Below are 17,535 nucleotides of genomic sequence, written 5' to 3' on the forward strand. Positions count from 1 at the left end.
TTTCAAAGCACTGCCCAGGCTAAATTATTCATGTATTTGTGATAAATATGATATGACTATAACATATTTCTGTCAGCATATTTAAATGAGTTACTAGAAAGATGTCTCATAGCTTGGAACAGGGGATACGTGGGTCCAAGATTAGAGGTAAAAGATGAAACAAAATAATGCGAATGAGACAGTCGCGAAAAATTCTATTCTGGTTTTAGATTTAATTTTCCGATGGTAGAAACCCTAACATGCGTAAAATTAATTTATGACATTATTTTCAGACCGCCTTCATTGATTGACTTAAATGCAACATAAATTTGCATACAGTGGGTACTAGTATTTTTCTATTTGCCATCAGGCACTAGTACAAGTCCTAGCATTAGCCAAAAGGGGTTTGAAGTTGCCCAATAAAAGGAAAAAAGATTTTGCACTCGCCAAGAAAGAGAGGTTTTTGAAATGATGTTTCAGACCTTTGAGATGAAAGTGATACAATTAACACTCGCACAGATTTGAGAAAAATCTGACTTGGATCTATGTTCGCTTGTCAGAATATTATATATTGGAGCTCGAGGGAATGATAGTCAAATGTATGAAATGCGAGAGTGTGATGTGTTATAAAATATTGCCTAGCTACATTCAGGTAATATAAGATGTCATGTTAGACCTCCAGCTAGTGTGTAACAGATATTTCCCCAGCCAAGAAAATAGTTGCAATATAACAGCCCTCTGGGTAATAGACATCTCCTACTCAGTACCCTCATAGCCAGACAATAAATGTTAGATAGTGCCTGGATGGATACAGGGGATATTTTGTATTCATATGAATGTGACACGTATGTTAATAACCTCTTGTTACTATTTGCAGACAATGAGGCACCACACATATCTGGTTGTCCAGGAGAGATGAACACAGTCACATCTCCAGCTAGTGCAGCAATAAGTGTGACTTGGGATGAGCCTGTTGCCTCTGATAATTCTGGTTTGCCTGTTAGCATGATGTCATCACACCAACCTGGTGATTTGTTTGATATAGGAGTAACCGTGATCATCTATACATTTACTGACGTATTTGGCCATAATAGTTCATGCCAGTTTGTGGTCACAGTTCAAGGCAAGTGAATTAATTTGATATCAAAGTGTAGACACCTACAGGGACTATGAGGCAAATAGTAAGCAAATATGTAAATGACTCCTTATAGTGGACATGGTCCATATCTTAGCATTTTCCTGCATTAATCTTGCTTGAATAATTATAATTTGAAAAATTATACTGTCTTGTAAGTGATGGAGTGTGCATTCACTCAAGAAGCGCCTCTCTTAGGGAGTAGTATACTACCTGAACTACGTTTATCATCTTCTGTGGATAAATTCAAGGAGGACATCAATACACGTCCATTTACAAGAGCTTTTTAACATTTATATCAATCCACTGTTGTGCCTGTTCAGTGTGAGAACATTGCGACATAATGGATTTTAGCACTTTTCAGATTCTTAGATTTATACTTCTAGCTTATTAATATAACCAAAACTGTTTTTTTTTCTCTCTGTTACTACAGACAAGCAAGCCCCCATCATTGAAGGTTGCCCCGAAGATTTCACAGTTCCAACAGAAAGAAATCAAAGCTACGCAATCGTTACTTGGACAGAACCAACCACAACAGACAACTCGGGACAACAAATTGATATTACAGCAAATCACAGTCCAGGAGAAATGTTAGAGATAGGGGAATACAATGTGTTGTATCCTGCAACTGATTCATACAATAACACTGCATATTGTGCTTTCAAAATTACAGTTTTAGGTATGAATTGTAACCTTATATATTATATTATCATCAAGAAGACTAAATTATTACGATACTTGAATAGTCTATCTTCAAATATTACTTGTTGTGTATTCTTGCAACATTTTGGCTTTGTACGTTGGTTATCAACTTGTCACTCATTGTACTTTTATAAGGTCACTTTCGACTGATGGTTTTTCTCGTACTTCGCATTACAGAATCAAGCCATTAGCTAAGGAAGTGGGGTTTCTTATCTTTCTTATCACTGAATAATGTCTGTTGGCAATATTTACAAATGTGATGAAGCACTGTTACATAACGCATTAGGCAAAACTAAGCTCAATATCTAAGTGTGAAGCCCCTAATGTCATATCAGTTGTTATCAGTTTTACTGACCCATTATCAGTGACATTGCAAATAGCTTTAGAGATGCAAACAATTTTTATGACACCTGACTTGCTGACTCACCATGTCAGGAAAGTCTCACTTGAACCGCTAATGCAAAAATCCATAATGGTGATCGCGTCCTCATTTTAATATGTAGCATTTTCTTTAATTTTTGCTATATTATACTCCCGGAATAACATATCATTATAACTATTGTTATAACATCCAGAAAGTAAAGAATTGGGATGGAGTAGGATACACGGTACAACTGCTGACACCAGACCGTGGACGAACGGAACCTGTTACAAACAGGAAAAGTAAACAACTGAATTGGATTAATAACAGATGACTCAACATGTTGGAAGTACAGAGACTTGTATTACTCACCATGGTTTCATAAGAACAGTTATGTGGCCTCTTTATGTGTACATCAAAATGCTAGTGGAACTGGAAATTTGTTTGTGAACTGAAACTATTATGCAAAGAGGCCATAAAACTGTTCTTATCAAATGATGGAATGTAATACAAGTCTCTGTACTTCAAGCATGCTGTGTCAAGTGTTATCATTTGTTTACTTTCCCTGTTTGTAACAGGTTCTGTTTGTCCACGGTTTGATGTCAGCAGCTGTATATAAAGCAATTGGAATCTCATTTGCTGTTGCTTTTTTGCATTAATGCAAAATTTGCAAACTATTAATTTGGCACCAGTAACTCAAGAGACAGTATGAACAAATTATATAGAAAGCCATACAGTGATTAATACCGATACTTACCGGTATATCATTTAGAGGACAATGAAATAATCAGAAACACAATTGCATAGTAATGTAATATTTTACTTTACAGACGATGAAATACCAATCCTGGAATGTTCAAGTGCCATTACCCGGGATGCTGACCCAGGCCTGCCAACTGTAGTTATTATGTGGGATGAACCACATGTCACAGATAATAGTGGCCAGTCACTGGAAATAACTTGTGACGTTGAATCAAGTTCAATATTCGCCATCGGCACAGTGGAAGTGACGTGTATAGCGCGAGATGGGGCAAACAACGAAGGCGTATGCAAGTTTAGTGTGTCTGTTCTCGGTGAGAAGCTTTCATTATCAACTGTATTAATCCAATAAAAGCTACCTGGTAATCAATTGACCATTTTTTTCCAACTCGGTGGTGAATATACTCCTTGCAATGTGAGAACTTGTTAAAACAACTAAACACAGGAATATTAAACATTTTGCTGATGAAATTTTAAAACATCAACATGTATATTATTTCTGTCCCACTTTTTTTCATAAAGTCTAGTTTTCTCAATTTGTATGTACGGGTTTATAAAAATATATGTCTTGTTTAAACAATTAACTAACTTAATAAGTTAAAATAATCCTGAGAGAAATAACTTAATATACTATATTAATTTCAGATAGAGAAATGCCAGTTGTACAGAACTGTTTGAACAATTTGACAAAAACGGCGAGACCAGAAGAATCAAATGCACTTGTCACGTGGCCAGAACCCAATGCTAGAGATAACTCTGGTGTGATTGATGATGTAGCCAGTTTACGAAGTCCAGCTACACTTGATATTGGTATTCATACTGCTTCATACACATTCACAGACGGGTCAGGTAACACAGCAGAGTGTCAAATCGTGATTGAGGTAAAAGGTAAGAGTATTTTCGATGTTTAGTTTTATGTATGATGTAATGTATTTTTATACATTTCATGTGTAATTTAACTTATGTACTAAACACACACTCTCTATGCTTTACAAATCGCAAATCAACCTTCAAGGTATAATGTCCAAGAACTGTTTAATTTTACAAAGTTGACAAAAGAAAGTTCATTTACAGCATAGACAGTAGAAGGGATTCCCCACTGTCTATGTTTACACGTATAGAAGATAAACCTGTAAATTGCAATTAAACACCAGTTCCATGGATATCTTAATTGCACAAATAATACGTTCGGTGCCTCTTGTAGCATAATATCTAGCATGGGTGAAGTTCCCTGAAAACGATGAGTAACCTGAACTGTAATTATTCGATCGACACAGTTGTTAACATTGAAATATGCCTATTTGGTGTTTTGTATACCTTAAAAAGAATTCATTTAACAAAAACGTTTCCAACACTTGTATATTTTAAAAGTTTGCAGTAAACTCTTTCTCGCATATCATTTATTTTTAGATTTTGACGAATGTGAATATTTCAATGAACCATGTAACCATACATGTTTTAATATCCCTGGAAGTTACAAATGTGATTGTGATATTGGATATATGTTGTCTACCATTGACTATTCATCGTGTATAGGTATGTTAAGTTACTTCACCGTCAAGTCGTGGATAACAAGAATGTTTATCCATCTTTTGTAATACATTTGTAAAAAAAGTGTTTCATGCTTGAAACCTTTAGCAGGAAACAATGAGTCCATCATGACTTTGTTCTCCAATTAAACCTTCAGTTCCGTCTGATCTATGTTGGGGTTTTATTTTCTTAGAAAATGTGATAAATGTTATACATGATAATCTTCAAGTTTTGGTAATCTCTTTCAAAACTTGCATTTTACAATTGAAAATACTGCAAAACAATAATTATTATCCACGGTTTTTGAAACGTATTTTTATAAGGAAAATATCAAAACAGTTTAAAAAAATGAAAACCCAAAATAAATCAGGTGTGTATCTCAATTCTCATAATGATCTTGGCCATGATTCCTTTCTGTAAACCTCTTTTAAGCTACCTATGCTAATTGACTGTGCTAAATTGTAATGTTGAGAATTTAAAGAAAGATTAAAATGTACAAGGGTAGGAAGATTGATATGGTGCAACTTCAAGTATATCTTTGACAAATACTCAAGTTCGGCGACGTTAGCCTAACTGCGTAAGAATGCAAGTTAGTAATTTTGAACAGGACCCTGGAATGTACCTGCCTAGCTATCTGTATGTATATATACTTGGCCTGACCGATTTCTGCTTTTGGTCCCCTTTAAAACACATCAATTCAAAGATACCGTTATTTACACTTCCGTTGTTTGGATTTACCAATAATGGCAAAGGGTTATATAGTATGAATGTTCTTTCTACAGATATTGACGAATGCATGGCCAGTGATGGCAATGTACCATGTGATCAGAATTGTACAAACACACCTGGTAGTTTTGAATGCAGTTGTAACGATGGCTATGAAATAGCAGAGGATGGCAATACCTGTACAGGTCAGTAGAATTAAACAGTTAATGTGTATTGAGTAAAGATTTCTGTAGGTAGCTCTTTGAGGTTCGCTCTGAAATGTCATATGTGTTAATTCAAGCCTTAGACTAGCACATGCTAGTGAATATACCATAAATACGAAGACTGGTTGTGCCTTCGGAGAACCTTCACTATAAACTAGTGAATAGGACCAAGAATTGGTCAGGTCCTCTACAAAACTGAAACAAAATGTCCTCCATAGACACTGGAAAGACAAGAACTAGACTTCGAACATCAAATGAAATCCTCATGCCAACTTGGTTTGAATCTAACTGTTATGTTACAACTTTGATAATGCTGGATGTGAAAAAACATCAATACTAACTTACACTCGTGACTTTCCCATGCAATGGCATGAAGAACCACAGACAACAGACACTGTTTTCTCAAAGAAGTTAATCAATGTGATATGTAAATTCGTATCCTTTGATACCAATGTCTGTTGGCACATCTAACCCTAGATACTTAATCCGAAACTCGCAAAATTGTGTCGCAATTATTGAGAATGGTTGATTTTGCAGCATCAATAATATCTTGTATTATGGATATGATATGCAAATTGTGAGTTAATGTTTTGTTAAGTACTGAAAATAACTATTTACCTGTTTGTGTACATAGTCTATCTTCTGTTATTACATGCTGGGCCACAACAACATCAAATGTACGACATTAAGAAATCTAAACAGCAAAATATCGCTATAACTGTCACTGAACTACTGTGTATTTATTGATGATAACCAAGTGTTATTGTTGAACTGATGGATGAGGACAATAACTTTCACCTTATGAATTTTTTTAACTAGATATAGAAGCTCCGTATTTCACCGATTGTCCCTCGAGTACATCAACTGAAACCGATGATGGTAGTAACACTGCTATTATCACATGGATACCCCCTATACCTGAAGACAACTCTGGACAATTATTTTCAGTTGAATCTAACTACAGCCCTGGACATGCTTTTCCACTTGGCTCATCGACTGTACTGTATATAGCCACTGATCACTCAGGCAACATGGGAGAATGTAGTTTTGATGTCATTGTGGCTGGTAAGTGAAGTTGTGTTCAGCGTAAGTGTTTTGGTTTCACTGATACTAGCCCCGTCAGGCTATAGTAGTGCTGGTGATTTAATACTTAAAGAAAGGATGTATACTAGTCAAATACTTGGTAACCATAGTGATATTTTAATTATCCGAGTGACTTTTATAGTATGTCTTTGATTTCAGTAGTTTTTTTGTTACTCATGGTTTCAACATTCAATGTTACCAATATTTCACTCCAAACGTTAACAGCAATTTAAGTAATTTCAAAGTCAATATGCAACATGTATAGTGATCATGCTACAATGATTTGAATCAATTATATAAGAAAACGTTTAGGAACATTGCTAGTGTCAAACGTAAATATTGCAGGATGATGACATTGTATTCAAACCAATCTAATTTATAAGTTAACTATAGCATTTAGAATTTAGAATTCATTTATAACGCAAACATAGACCACTTTGCCACCTGTAAGTGTACATTTTCACAGTCACTTAATTACTGGTAATGGGCATATACGTTATTTTTCGTATTTAAAAAGTAATCTAAGAATAATTGAGATGGACAATCTCACAGTGCTACCATTGTTGAATTTTGGCGCTTACCCTTAGGTTGACGGCGATGAAATTCTTTACTCATGTGCAGTATTCCATCTCGACCTTTTTGGCAGGTGGTGGCTATCTTTGATATCTGATTTAATATTCAATTAAAATCGCAAATAGTTGACTCTGGTTTAATCTTTTGATGAGAAATATTTCATTTTGGTCGTGACAGAAAAAAGGTTGATGTTTATCATAGTTTTTTTTCAACGACCCTTCATGTTCAAGATATCATGTAACCCTTTTGTGTGACTCCATTCTAAGTTTTGTAATCATTGAACTTTCTTTTCCTCGTGGTAGATACTGAACCACCAGTGTTTGAGAACTGTCCAGCTAGTAAGCAGATTAATACTGATATCGGACAACCAACAGGGTTTGCTACCTGGATTGAACCAACAATACTGGATAATTCTGGTGATGTTCCTATAATTGCCACAAATATTAGTCCTGGTCTTTCTCTGCCAATCGGAATAAACCCTGTACAGTATACAGCTACTGATGGATCTGGCAATGTAGTCACGTGCTATTTTGATATCACTATTTCTGGTAAGAAACTATTAACATTTTATTGTTGCTCTTCCAAAAGCATAATCAGCTCTTAGGACCAATCTTAATTGTATGATGGTATTTGTCATTGTATGTTGGTGTATTCATTCATTTAGTGCAAACTTCTTGAAAGCAGCTTGCTCAGGTAAGAAAGTAGATGAAGATTCAAGCAGATTTTGTAGTGAAGTACCACTGATTTATGAGTGTAACATTCTAAACTCTTGATGAACTGAATTGTCCATTCACAAACTACTGGTTATGCATCTAGTGCGGTTGCACTGTTATCATTAATATTCCTTTGGAGGAGAAACACTTGAGAGCTCGGAAGATACCAACTAGATACAATATGCCAGTCGCTCGATAGATGATTCCCTGATTAGTAACCCTCCATTTGTCCATGGAGAGCCCAAAATGATAAAATGATAAGGCTTACAAGAATTTCTAATTCCTGTCATGATATATATTTGACACTAGGACAAAATATTACAGACAGTTATACAGAATTCGTTCAAGAATACCATTTACATTCACTTCTGACTACTACAAATCTTTGATTCCACCTCTAATCTCTTAGATAATGAGGCGCCAAACATCACCGGTTGTCCTGGTGAGATAAATACAGTCACATCGCCAGCAAATGCAGCTGTTGCCGTTTCTTGGGACGAGCCTATTGCCTCTGATAATTCTGGTTTAGATGTCCGAATAACCTCATCCCATACACCCGGTGATTTATTTCATATCGGCATAACAAAGGTCATTTACATATTTACCGATATGTTTAAGAATAACGCCGCATGCCACTTTATGGTCACTGTTCAAGGTAAGTAGACAGTTAACATAAAGAATCAAACTTTCAAAGACTCAGATTATTGCAATCATCTTTGACACATTTATACTTTGTGGATACAACGGTTACTCATGTTAAGTCTCGGACACATGAACAGTTTTTAAAGGATAACAACGAAATGAAGATTTGTAAAAGTCTTTCCCCATTGGCGATATACCGACGCAAATTCCTTTGGTAGCTGTGCTTTCTCATGTGCCGCACCACATCTTTGGAACAAATTGTTACTTGAGCTTCGACAGACACCCACAGTCAATGCTTTCAGGAAGAACCTTAAAACATACTTATACGTGAACGTTTTCAATATTTAACTGTACAGCACCTCTGAACTCTACTTCATATTGGATACAGGCACTCTATAAATTTTCTGATTGATTGATTTAGTGATGTACAAGCAACATAAATAAAAACATCAACGTATACATATACATAATACTAGACTACCCATTAGTTGCTATTCTAACATGAAGACCTAAAGATACTCTTAACAGTTTAATATCATTTTACCATAAACACACTAGTGACATCGAAATAGAAATAATTTATATGCAATAATACAGTCCTCCTTAACCAAGAAAATCTTTCACCTTCTTACTTCACAGATAAACACGCTCCAATCATCGAAGATTGCCCAGACGGTATAACAGTTCCAACAGAAGCAGGTAAAAGCTATGCCACTGTTACATGGGCAGGACCAACGGCAGTAGATAACTCTGGCCATACAGTACAAATGACGACAAATTACAGTCCTGGAGAAATGTTAATGATTGGGGAATACGAGGTCTTATATTCTGCCTGGGATCCATATAATAATACTGCATATTGTGCCTTCAAAGTTATCGTATCAGGTACATAGATTACTTAATCATTGATTTAACTTTTTAATTTTTACATAAAATTTTTTCCAATAGATGAAGTATATATTAAGTGATTTATTAATATACTTTCCAATTCGTTATTCTGAATGTTCCCAGATAAGAATTCATGAATAAAACACTGAATTCAATTGTGAATCAATTTATATAAAAGTTAGTCTTTTCAATCATGGTCATTGACCTCGGCGCCAATATCTAATAATTCCGATCAATGTAACCATAGGCAATAGTTGAAACTTATTCCTTCATCAAATGGTTAAGAATAGTAATAATACCGTTTAATATTTTACTTTATAGATGATGAAAACCCGATTATCAACTGTTTACCTGACATTTCCCAAATTACTGACCCTTCCTTGCCGACTGCAGTTGTCATATGGACCAATCCAAGCGCCACAGACAACAGTTTCCATACAGTGGAGGTAACTTGTGATGTTGAATCAGGTTCAGCATTTGTGATTGGTACAACTGAAGTGACGTGTATTGCACGAGATGGTGCCAACAACGAAGGCATTTGCAAGTTTAATATATCTATATTGGGTGAGGAGGTCTTTCTTTTTAACGACATGGTACATATCTATAATTATACTACACTAATACAATGTAAACTGGATGGTCTTAACAACTCAACTTGAAAGGTTACGTACGACATTAATAGTACGACATTAATAGACCAAGTGTACATTGGGGTCACTGATAAAGATTATATAGTAAACACACTCGGCCACCATACGTCTTAAAATAGCTCTAAATCCTAACATCATATTCTCGATTTTGTTTTTGATTTTTGGAACAGTTTAATGTTAGCAACATATGATATTGGAAACTTTATTTTATAATACTCACCAAGTACCACGTGACCAGTAATCCCAATCTAGTTGTTAATGTTTTCAATGAAAGCTTCCATCTTTTTACTGATTTTAGATAATCTTCCACTTATAAACATTCTACCTTGTACATACAAATCTGATGATTTAGTCATAAGACAGGGGTCTGTTCCTTGTCTGTGACCATAAGTATATGAACATGCATAACTTGTCCTGGAAAACTGACAACACTCGTACCCACGTAGGGTAATTATAGGAATCAATGTACATTTACCTCGTTGTATTGAATATTTCAATTGTGTTATTTCAACATTACAGATACTGAAATGCCTGTTATACACAACTGTAATGACAACTTGACTGAAATATTAAGACCAGAAGAGTCGACTGCAGTTGTTTCATGGACAGAACCTAATGCGACTGATAACTTCGGAGGCAGACTTGCTGCAAGTGTTAATCAAAGGCCTCCAGCTACTCTTAGCATTGGTATCCATACGATTTCGTACACGTTTACAGACAATTCTGGAAATACAGCACAGTGTGTTTTTACAGTCGAGGTTGAAGGTAGGGCTACTTAACACACTATCTAAATATGGCATTTGATGAATGTATTTTATTCATATTTTTATTTTTGTCTACTGTCGTTGAATGAATATCATTTATAAAGTGCTTGAAACCAGTACACATGTTGAAAGGTATTTTAATAACTGGTAGCCAAGTAGGGTTCTTTAAAGTGTCCTTGAAAAAAGACGAGTCTTAATGTCTTTGCTGAATTTATAAAGAGAGCTAGGCAGACAGGCGTACTTTAGCAGGTAGACATGTTCTGTATTAGAGTTAACACATGAAAATCCCATTCTTTATCTACAGCTGTCACAACGTGTGACATACAACAACCCAAAGTTGCCAGGTATTTGGTTTGTTTGATACGCAAGCGAAAGCAGACGCTGGTAGCCGTCTGTTTTGAGCAACTGTTGATGGAAAAAGTACTTGAAACAACCAAAAACAGTGCTTCATCTACTAGTTTATGAATCGTCGCAGTCAGAATTATACAACCTTCTTTTATTGCTTACATACACTTTATAAACGTTTTCTGTTTTATGATGGGTGATGTTTTCGAATTTCAATTCTTGCACAGTGTATATGTAACTATATTTGTACCACTTTCTTGTAGATTTCAACGAGTGTGATATCTTGAATGGTCCGTGTAACCATACATGTTTTAATCTCCCTGGAAGTTACAAATGTGATTGTGATATTGGATATATGTTGTCCATTGACTATTCATCGTGTATAGGTAAGAAATTTTTCCATATTCTGACTTTAATTTCAATTTTCCAAAATTAAGTTTTTTTACAATTTCTATTGTTTGGTTTTCAAAACTTTGCCATCATTGTAATCTCTACACTACATACATGATACATATTGCATTGCCCTGGATAAAGTATTAATATTCTTGGTTGCGTCACCGTGCCTCGATAGTTGACTTATTCAATTATGCCATCGATCTCATTGACTATGTGATGCATGTGATATATGTTAATATTCAAATGTCACAACATAAGTGAAATGGTAATAACTAAATAACTTTTGAAATATTTAATTAGATTGCTCTTAATATCAGTGATGGTTTATACAGACATTAATGATGACATGTGTTGTGATTTTGTAAACCACAGATATTGACGAGTGTTTTGCTAATAATGGAGTTGGACCATGTGACCAGATTTGTTTAAACACACCTGGTAGTTTTGAATGCAGTTGTAACGATGGCTACCAGGACACACAAGGTGGCAATAACTGTACAGGTTTGTTTTGATTTACAAATTTACATGCTTGAATAACTATATACCAATCTCATTAGGCAAAATAAAAAATGTGTGTTTTTGATAACCCAACTGACCCTATTTTAAGCTGCCGACCCTAAATATTTTTAAATATTTAAAACAAAATGATAAGAAAAAAATATGATAAAATAAAATAAAATCCTGACCTACCCTACTACCATGTTAGCGAAAACACAATTATTTTTTGTCACCTTCTATAGTTCACTTGTTTATGCCAAGACTTTGCTGGAGTAAGGTCCAGGTAGATGTCCTTTTACTGGAACGCTGTCAAAAAGAAACCTTGGATTTCGACAGACACAAAGAATCATTACTTCTTGCCAAGTAGATTTCTATAACTATAAGAACAGTACTACTTTATGTTGAAGTAGGAATCAGTGAAAATATTGTCGGTGACATTCTCGCAAACCAGAGCTGTTATTTCTTCTGCTACACTTCAAAATAATGAGAGTTCTTACAGCATGTTTCGACGGTGCCGTAAAAAAAGGCCGTGGTTTGCGACGATGGTCAGTGACAAATCATATTCAAGTTAACCTGCACTATGAAATATATCTGACTTTTTCATTCTAGATGTTGATATACCAGTGGTTATAGAGTGTCCTGATGATGTTGCTGTGTCCATTTATGACAACACCACAGTGAAAAGCATAACTTGGAATAAACCTGTAGCTATTGACAACTCGAATGGTCCATTGTCTGTGGAGTCAAATTACAAACCTGGGGATAAATTTGAACTTGGAATTACTGAAGTGACATATATATTCACAGATGAAACCGGGAACATCGCTTTATGTTCCTTTGACGTCATTCTACTTGGTATGTTAATATAACCATGGTGATCCCATCCTGGTACAACGCACATCGCATGATGAATGCATTATTACCACACCAATGTATTAACAGTTGAAAATAATGAAAGCAAGCATAAAAAATGTTCAGATGTGGTACAGAAGTTAAAGATGAAATTCGAACCTACAAAGACATTTAATGCTAGATATCTTGATTCATATGAGTTGTTTAGTTGAATATTGGCCAGAGTAAATTTTGCATATTGCCCATTATTGAAGCAAATAATGTTTTCATTAAATGTATTATCTAGATGTACTATATGATGATGAAAACATATCCTATTGTCATGGTTACATACTGAACAATTTTCCTTAACAATATTACTTGCTTTATTCGTCTTTCTTGTTGCTTTCCAGACAAAAGTCCTCCTGTGGTTACATCCTGCCCAGCTGACATCACTGTAATTGCCAGCCCAGGAAGTACTAACTCAGCTTCTGTTGTCTGGCCCCTACCGTCTGCTATCGATAATGCAGGACCCATTGTTTCCATGGAAGGCAGTGCTAACCCAGGGGACATTTTTGAATCTGGTACAACAACTGTACAGTACCACTTTACGGACCAACATGACAATACTGCCGCCTGTACATTTACGGTCACAGTTTTAGGTGAGATAAACTCTTTTTCAGATGGTGTACAAATCTGTCAATAGTACATATAATATCTGAAGTCATCAGAACTTTGCAAAGTTCATCCGTTGTGGTAGTATTTGAAAAAAGAAATTACTTCTATGATTATAATGATTTCCAACAGTGGTCCATAACATACAATATCATTCACAAGAACAAATGACCTGCGATATGCCAGCTGCAGTTGTTATTAGAAGAAGGAACGGCATATGTTTGGATATTTGATGTATGTCTAGGCCCAAGTTTTCTTGACCGTAACTGATAGCACATAATATTCTTATTTTTTAGTAACAATACTTAATGAATAAAAAATATTTTGCAAAATGTTTGCAAATCTCTCCAATATCGATTCGTAAGGGTTTAACATTTTGACTCAAAACACATGAATGTGTTTTTTCATTTATCATCTAGAGGATTCAACCACATGGGAGGATATTTGGTACAATTCAACTGATCCTATTCTTGGTGTTGGCAGAGACAACTTCATGTATGTACGACCAGGGTTACACGGACTGTGGTATGGACCCATCCCAAACAGTTGCTGCATTCAAGATGTCACCATTCAGGATAATATCATTATTGGCATCATTCGCTCTGACTACAGAGTATGGACCAAGACCAAAATTGACGAACCATGGGAGGGACCAGATCTTTCCAGCTGCTGTATTACATCTATCAGTGTAGTTGATAACGGAACACAATGGGCCGTAGGAGTTGATCAGCTTCTTCAACAACGTACAAACTTTAATGAACCCTGGCACCCAAGGAGACTCCTCGTTAACATCAACAAAATTTATCATCTTCCTACAGAAATGATATTGGCAACAAGCACGGATAAAAAACTTCTCTCATGTGACCTACGAATTGACAAAGAGTGGCAAGTTCTTGACGATACTCGGGACATTCTAGACGTGGTGGTGACATCAGAGGGAATCATAGTGGGTTTTGGTGATGATGGACACTTGTATACCAAGTCTGATTTTTCAAGTAGCTGGGAAAGGCTAGAATCCGATATTGATAGTGTAGCCGTTATTGCAGCAAGCAACGGCAAAACAGAAGAAGGTAATTCGTATTATGTAAATATTGATTGGTGTTACCATCACGACTGCATATACTTAATACTTTGGTCACTAGCACCCTTTTCATGTGTATGAGCATGAGCTGGAGTTCGGGTGGTTGATACTAAGAATGAGTATATCTTGAGCATCTCATGACATCCTCCCAAACATGTTCTGCGTGTGTTATCACTCTGTACTATTTACTGTCTTGCCAGTAAAAACACATTGTCTGAAGTGTATGAGTTAAGAGTGTCTGATGGGAGGTACCTACATGTATACTGCGATATTTAGAATCAATATCTTGGTGCTTATACCAGCATAATACTACTATCAAACAAAGGGAGATTTCCTTTTTCATTTTACATTTTAACATTTCTTTTCTGTGTAGGAGTATACATGGTCGGTAGCGATTCTGGATGCAGTAATTCAAGATACCTCCGCCAAGACAGTGGGAGATTGACCAGTGCTGGGTACGACTCATCTGAGATGTACCCCAATAAAATTCAATGTACATGGGAAATAGTCGTTCCTATAGGAAAGGTAAACATTAACTTACGACAGTGATCACGATTTTAGCGTTAGCATTGAACGAGAGTATGATACCAATGTCTGTCTGTCACAGTATGTCTTTCTAGCTAATAAAAAGGAAGCAAGTAAAGAGATTCAGTGACGCTATTTGATGATCTGACCAGTTTTTGCCATGTATATGTGCCTCGACAAAACATGCATGGTCAACTAAAATATACTTGTCAACCGATCTGTTTATGCCTATACAGACAATAACATATTTAGTTTTAATTCATGGTGATCTGAAGAATTTGTGACAATCAAAACAACACTATGAACTGGTAGCCTTGTTTGTAAGCATTCAAATGAAATGTGTTGAGCAAACATGACCACAGCAGCCACCAATTGGTATCTCCATGCCCATTAACACCCCCCTCCCCCCCCCCACCCCCGCGCCTCCGGTCAAAGTGACTGTTTCATTTTGTCATGCCTGAATATCTGTGCCCACTGTATCATGTTTCAAAGACTGAAACATTATTTTGCAAATTCATGTTCATTGTACGTTCACCTCGAGCACAGATTTACATGGATAAAAATCCAAGAATTGAATCTTCTTGTTTGTTTTCTTATATTTCATTTTAGGTTGTCACGTTATCATTTGAGGACCTTGACATTGAGGTTGAATCTACATGCTCATACGACAGGATAACTATTAATGATATGTTTCGCAAATATGAATTTTGTGGTCAAGATATACCACCAGATGTTGTATCCATAGGTAACCACGTTACTGTCGAGTTCGTTAGTGACAAATCTATAAGGGCAAGAGGATTCTCAGTCACGTATCAGTCTGGAGGTAAGTAGGGCATTAATATTCATGAATATTCATGAGAACAATATTGTAAGTCTTATAGTCACAGTTTATAATATTTTGACATGTATGTAGAACTCTATGGTCGGAAAAAACTTTATTGAATAATTTTGACGAAATTTCAAGCCCAATATGGCTAGGGAAATGTTTAGTGGCCATATATGGATAACAACTGGGTATTCATTTTGGATTTTTAATTCATAGAGCAACTCTAGTATGTTTTTAATTTTATATACAAAAAAAAGTGGAATCACATTCTTTGTTTGTAACTCAATAAATTGCAAAACATTACAAAATGTTTAATATATTTGTTATTGTACATACAATAACAAACTTTTTACACTTTTGTTTTTAGTTCTTTGTCAATTATTGACTTACAATCATGGATCTGGTTGATGCAGTTTCACATTGTTTGTTGATGTAGGTAACAATAGTAGAGTTGTCACCAAGATTAAAAATCCCAAATAAAACCCACCTGTCAGCAAGACTTATATTTGGACATGTTTAATGATCAAAAAGGTTGCAGTCAGACATTATTCAAATAATGGATGTCATTGTTTGAGTCGTTCACTTGCCAAGTTTGCCCTGCATATCTGAAATAGTAACAGTGATGCAGTGCAGACCCAGCACTGATATATTTGTGTTTGTGTTTAGTGTTTATTTACTCAAAAGCACAAATGAACATTACAGATACACATTCAAAAATACTATTTCGTGGGTAAATATTCAAACTTGTATTAAGATTTGTACGATTTACAATTGTTGCATTTTATTTATTGACCATGTGGCAATTATTTCCAATTTTTATCTTTACACAGGTGAATAGATCTCCAAATCATTCATCTCCATATTATGAAAGTCTGGGTGTTTGATGTGAGAGACTGGCGAGCGAAGGCTGACACCCCACCCAACCCCCAGCTAGATTCTTTCAATGAAAATTAAGAACCTGTGGTCATTTCCATTAATCTATTTATTTATTTACATTTGATTTAACCGTTTGGAGCAATATAATGTATATTTCCTTTTTGATACTTTAACAATCTATTAAATAGAAAATTGTTTTAATTTAATAGCAGTTATATAATTTATGTATATTTAGCTCATCAGATTTCTATGTTGTTGAACATTGAGTAAATATGAATTGTACTTATTTTGATTTTTTGTGCAAACAATGTTGAATCTCAATATTGAACAGTTCTTGTGGCACAGTATAACTAATGTATGTAAAGACAGACATAACCACACAGTCACAAATTTGCAGAATAGAGATTAAACATTCAGAATTAAATACAACAGTTACTACAAAATAATACAAAAGTCAATAAATTGATTAACACATGTGTGTATGTGATATAGCTTGTCTGTTCATATAGTTTATACTGAAATGCACATGGCTATTTTTTCTTTTAATAAATTATTTAGTTCCATCTTTTAAAACTTGTGTTTTACTGTTGAGTGACTCTTTCTGTATATAACCATGAATGTCTTCAAAGTCTGTTTTGTCTTTGTTATTGTGTGTGTGTGTGTGTGTGTGTCTGTCTGTCTCTCCATCCAGCTGTCCTGTCTCTGCTTGTCAGTATGTCTGTCCGTTCGTCTGTCTGTTTAGCAAACTAAGGGAAAATGACTTGCATTTATTGT

At 35.3% G+C, this 17,535-nt stretch overlaps 2 protein-coding genes across 2 annotated transcripts; both read left to right on the forward strand.

The window, feature by feature from the left end:
• The first annotated feature begins 5,262 nt into the window (after positions 1-5,262).
• Positions 5,263-11,173, forward strand: LOC144452082 (hyalin-like). The gene is made up of 8 exons (XM_078143094.1): positions 5,263-5,377; positions 6,215-6,460; positions 7,354-7,599; positions 8,174-8,419; positions 9,046-9,291; positions 9,616-9,858; positions 10,464-10,709; positions 11,013-11,173. The coding sequence occupies exons 1-8, from the start codon at positions 5,263-5,265 to the stop codon at positions 11,171-11,173; spliced, it is 1,749 nt and encodes a 582-aa protein (XP_077999220.1).
• Positions 11,174-12,818: 1,645 nt separating this feature from the next.
• LOC144452083 (uncharacterized) lies at positions 12,819-16,881 on the forward strand. Its single transcript, XM_078143095.1, has 6 exons — positions 12,819-12,879; positions 13,192-13,440; positions 13,873-14,523; positions 14,908-15,059; positions 15,669-15,882; positions 16,716-16,881. The coding sequence occupies exons 1-6, from the start codon at positions 12,819-12,821 to the stop codon at positions 16,721-16,723; spliced, it is 1,335 nt and encodes a 444-aa protein (XP_077999221.1). The 3' UTR covers positions 16,724-16,881.
• Positions 16,882-17,535: the final 654 nt, after the last annotated feature.

The sequence above is a fragment of the Glandiceps talaboti genome, chromosome 22 (assembly GCF_964340395.1).
Source record: "Glandiceps talaboti chromosome 22, keGlaTala1.1, whole genome shotgun sequence".
NCBI lineage: Eukaryota > Metazoa > Hemichordata > Enteropneusta > Spengelidae > Glandiceps > Glandiceps talaboti.